We start from the raw sequence: 2,742 nt of genomic DNA on the forward strand, positions 1-2,742 counted from the left end.
AGTTCCTACCTGAACCGGGCCACCAGACTCGGTACCGGCCACGAGAAACCCGGCGGCTCTGGTTCTGAAGCAGAGTCTGAAACTTCTGCTGGTTCTTTCAGAAATAGTTCATGAAGACGTCAAGATGAACTCTGGTGGAGAAAGTGATCCGCCTTCGTCTTCAGACGATGTTCAGAGTCCAGTCCGAGTCCGACTGAGGAACAAGAAGATCTCAACAGAGGTAACGAACCRGAACCAGAACCAGACGCACGAAACACCTGAAACTGACCTGTACCTCTCCTGACCCCTCGCAGCTAAAGCAGGTGAAGTCTGTCTCTTCTCGTGTTTCAGGACATCAACAAGCGTCTGTCGTTGCCGGCGGATATCCGTCTTCCTGATGATTACCTGGAGAAGTTCAGCGTGATTGGTCCGGCTCTGTTCGAGCAGCCAATCAGCAGGCGGCTCCGCCGAGTGTCTCTGGTACGTTTCCTCTCCGCTGCGCCGCACCACGCCGCTCCACGCCGCGCCGCTCCACGCCGCGCCGCCGTCAGCTCAGCGTGTTTCTCTCTGTGTGCAGTCGGAGATCGGGTTCGGGAAACTGGAGACGTACATCAAACTGGACAAACTGGGAGAGGTGAGCTCACAGGGAGAGTCCGAGTGTTTAGGAACCGACGTGTCCGGGTCCTCAGAGCGCCACCTGTCTGTCTGCAGGGGACCTACGCCACAGTGTACAAAGGTCGCAGCAAGCTGACCGACAACCTGGTTGCCCTGAAGGAGATTCGCCTGGAACATGAAGAGGGAGCTCCGTGCACGGCAATCAGAGAAGGTACCGCAGCAGCTAGCAGCAACTAGCAGCAGCAGCTAGCAGCAACCAGCAGCAGCAGCTAGCAGCAGCTAGCAGCAGCAACTAGCAGCAGCAACCAGCAACTAGCAGCAACTAGCAGCAGCAACCAGCAGCTAGCAGCAACCAGCATCTAGCAGCAACATGGTTTACAGGGTTGACGTGTTGCAGGTTGACGAGTTGCAGGTTGACGAGTTGCAGGTTGACGAGTTGCAGGTTGACGAGTTGCNGGTTGACGAGTTGCAGGTTGACGTGTTGCAGGTTGACGAGTTGCTGGTTGACGTGTTGCAGGTTGACGAGTTGCAGGTTGACGAGTTGCAGGTTGACGTGTTGCAGGTTGACGAGTTGCAGGTTGACGTGTTGCAGGTTGACGAGTTGCAGGTTGACGTGTTGCAGGTTGACGAGTTGCAGGTTGACGAGTTGCTGGTTGACGTGTCTTTTCTCCTGCAGTGTCTCTGCTGAAGGACCTGAAACACGCCAACATCGTGACGCTTCATGACATCATCCACACGCAGAAATCCCTCACGCTGGTCTTTGAGTACCTGGTGAGTCGTTACCAGGAAACGCCGGATCAATAGGCTAATTGATTATCAATCACCTGATTTAACCAGAATTACCTGGATTTTCACATTTCAGGACAAAGATCTGAAGCAATACCTGGACGACTGTGGAAACGTCATCCATGTTCACAACGTCAAGGTGAGGATGGATGGATGGAGAGTCCAGTAGAACCCAGTAGAACCAGCAGAACCAGCTGACTGGTCTGGTGTTTCTGTCTCAGCTGTTTCTCTTCCAGTTGCTCCGCGGTTTGTCCTACTGCCACCGGAGGAAAGTTCTCCACCGAGACCTGAAGCCCCAGAACCTGCTGATCAACGAGCGAGGGGAGCTCAAGCTGGCCGACTTCGGTGGGTTCTCCTCTGGTTCTGGTTCTGGTTCTGCTTCTGTTCTGACCGGAATACTTGGTGTCCTTCAGGTTTGGCCCGAGCCAAGTCCATCCCAACAAAAACGTACTCCAATGAGGTGGTGACGCTGTGGTACCGGCCGCCGGACATCCTGCTGGGCAGCACCGACTACTCCACCCACATCGACATGTGGTACGGTTCTGCATGGTCCGGTTCTCAGATCCGGCTGCTTTTAGCAACAAAATCTCTGCATGGAGTTAGCATGTCCTCCCAGCGCACGGCCCGGTTCCCTCTCTGGGTTTCCTCCTGGTTCTGTCCAGAAACATGTCCGTCGGGTTTCCTGCTCTCCCAGCTGGTGGTTGCGTCTCCATGGTTGCTTGTCCTGCTGATGGACCGTTGACATGTCCAGGTTGTCCCTTCCTGTCTCCAGTGGTGCTGGTTGTCGGTTCTGGTACCAGCCCTCAGGAACAGGAACAGAAAGTTCTGGTTTGTAATAAAGGGGTCGGTTCGGACCCTCGGCCTTCTACGAGCCGTTTCCACCCGTTTGTGTCTCCAGGGGTGTTGGGTGCATCTTCTATGAGATGGTGACGGGTCGCCCTCTCTTTCCTGGCTCTACGGTTGAGGAGGAGCTTCACTTCATCTTCAAGCTGCTGGGTATTGACCAATCAGCTTCCGTCACCGAGAGCCAATCAGCATCCAGGATTGTTGCTGACTGAAGGTAGTTTTGTCTGCAGGAACGCCCAGAGAGCGCAGCTGGCCCGGGATCGGGTCCAACCAGGAGTTCCTGGCTTTCAACTTCCCTCAGTACCGAGCCGAGAGGCTGAGCAACCACACCCCCAGGTAGGCCCGGGTACCCCACAAATACCCCCAGGTAGGCCCGGGTACCCCACAAATACCCCCAGGTAGGCCCGGGTACCCCCAGGGTAGGCCCGGTACCCCACCAATACCCCCAGGGTAGGCCCGGTACCCCACAAATACCCCCAGGTAGGTCCGGGTACCCCACAAATACCCCCAGGTAGG

The 2,742-nt window shown here is 55.8% G+C and overlaps 1 protein-coding gene across 1 annotated transcript in view; it reads left to right on the plus strand.

The window, feature by feature from the left end:
• The window catches only part of cdk16 (cyclin dependent kinase 16), an 8,073-nt gene that overhangs the window by 1,980 nt on the left and 3,351 nt on the right, over window positions 1–2,742 (plus strand). The window contains exons 3-13 of the mRNA XM_017303219.1: window positions 1–31; window positions 102–220; window positions 331–459; window positions 557–613; window positions 691–805; window positions 1,271–1,365; window positions 1,457–1,519; window positions 1,602–1,725; window positions 1,794–1,914; window positions 2,279–2,376; window positions 2,457–2,562. The exon at window positions 1–31 is cut by the window's left edge and continues 3 nt beyond it. Of these exons, the coding sequence (XP_017158708.1) occupies window positions 1–31; window positions 102–220; window positions 331–459; window positions 557–613; window positions 691–805; window positions 1,271–1,365; window positions 1,457–1,519; window positions 1,602–1,725; window positions 1,794–1,914; window positions 2,279–2,376; window positions 2,457–2,562 (1,058 nt within the window). The remainder of the gene's footprint in view (window positions 32–101; window positions 221–330; window positions 460–556; window positions 614–690; window positions 806–1,270; window positions 1,366–1,456; window positions 1,520–1,601; window positions 1,726–1,793; window positions 1,915–2,278; window positions 2,377–2,456; window positions 2,563–2,742) is intronic.

This window comes from Poecilia reticulata, unplaced genomic scaffold (genome assembly GCF_000633615.1).
Source record: "Poecilia reticulata strain Guanapo unplaced genomic scaffold, Guppy_female_1.0+MT scaffold_212, whole genome shotgun sequence".
Classification (NCBI taxonomy): Eukaryota; Metazoa; Chordata; class Actinopteri; order Cyprinodontiformes; family Poeciliidae; genus Poecilia; species Poecilia reticulata.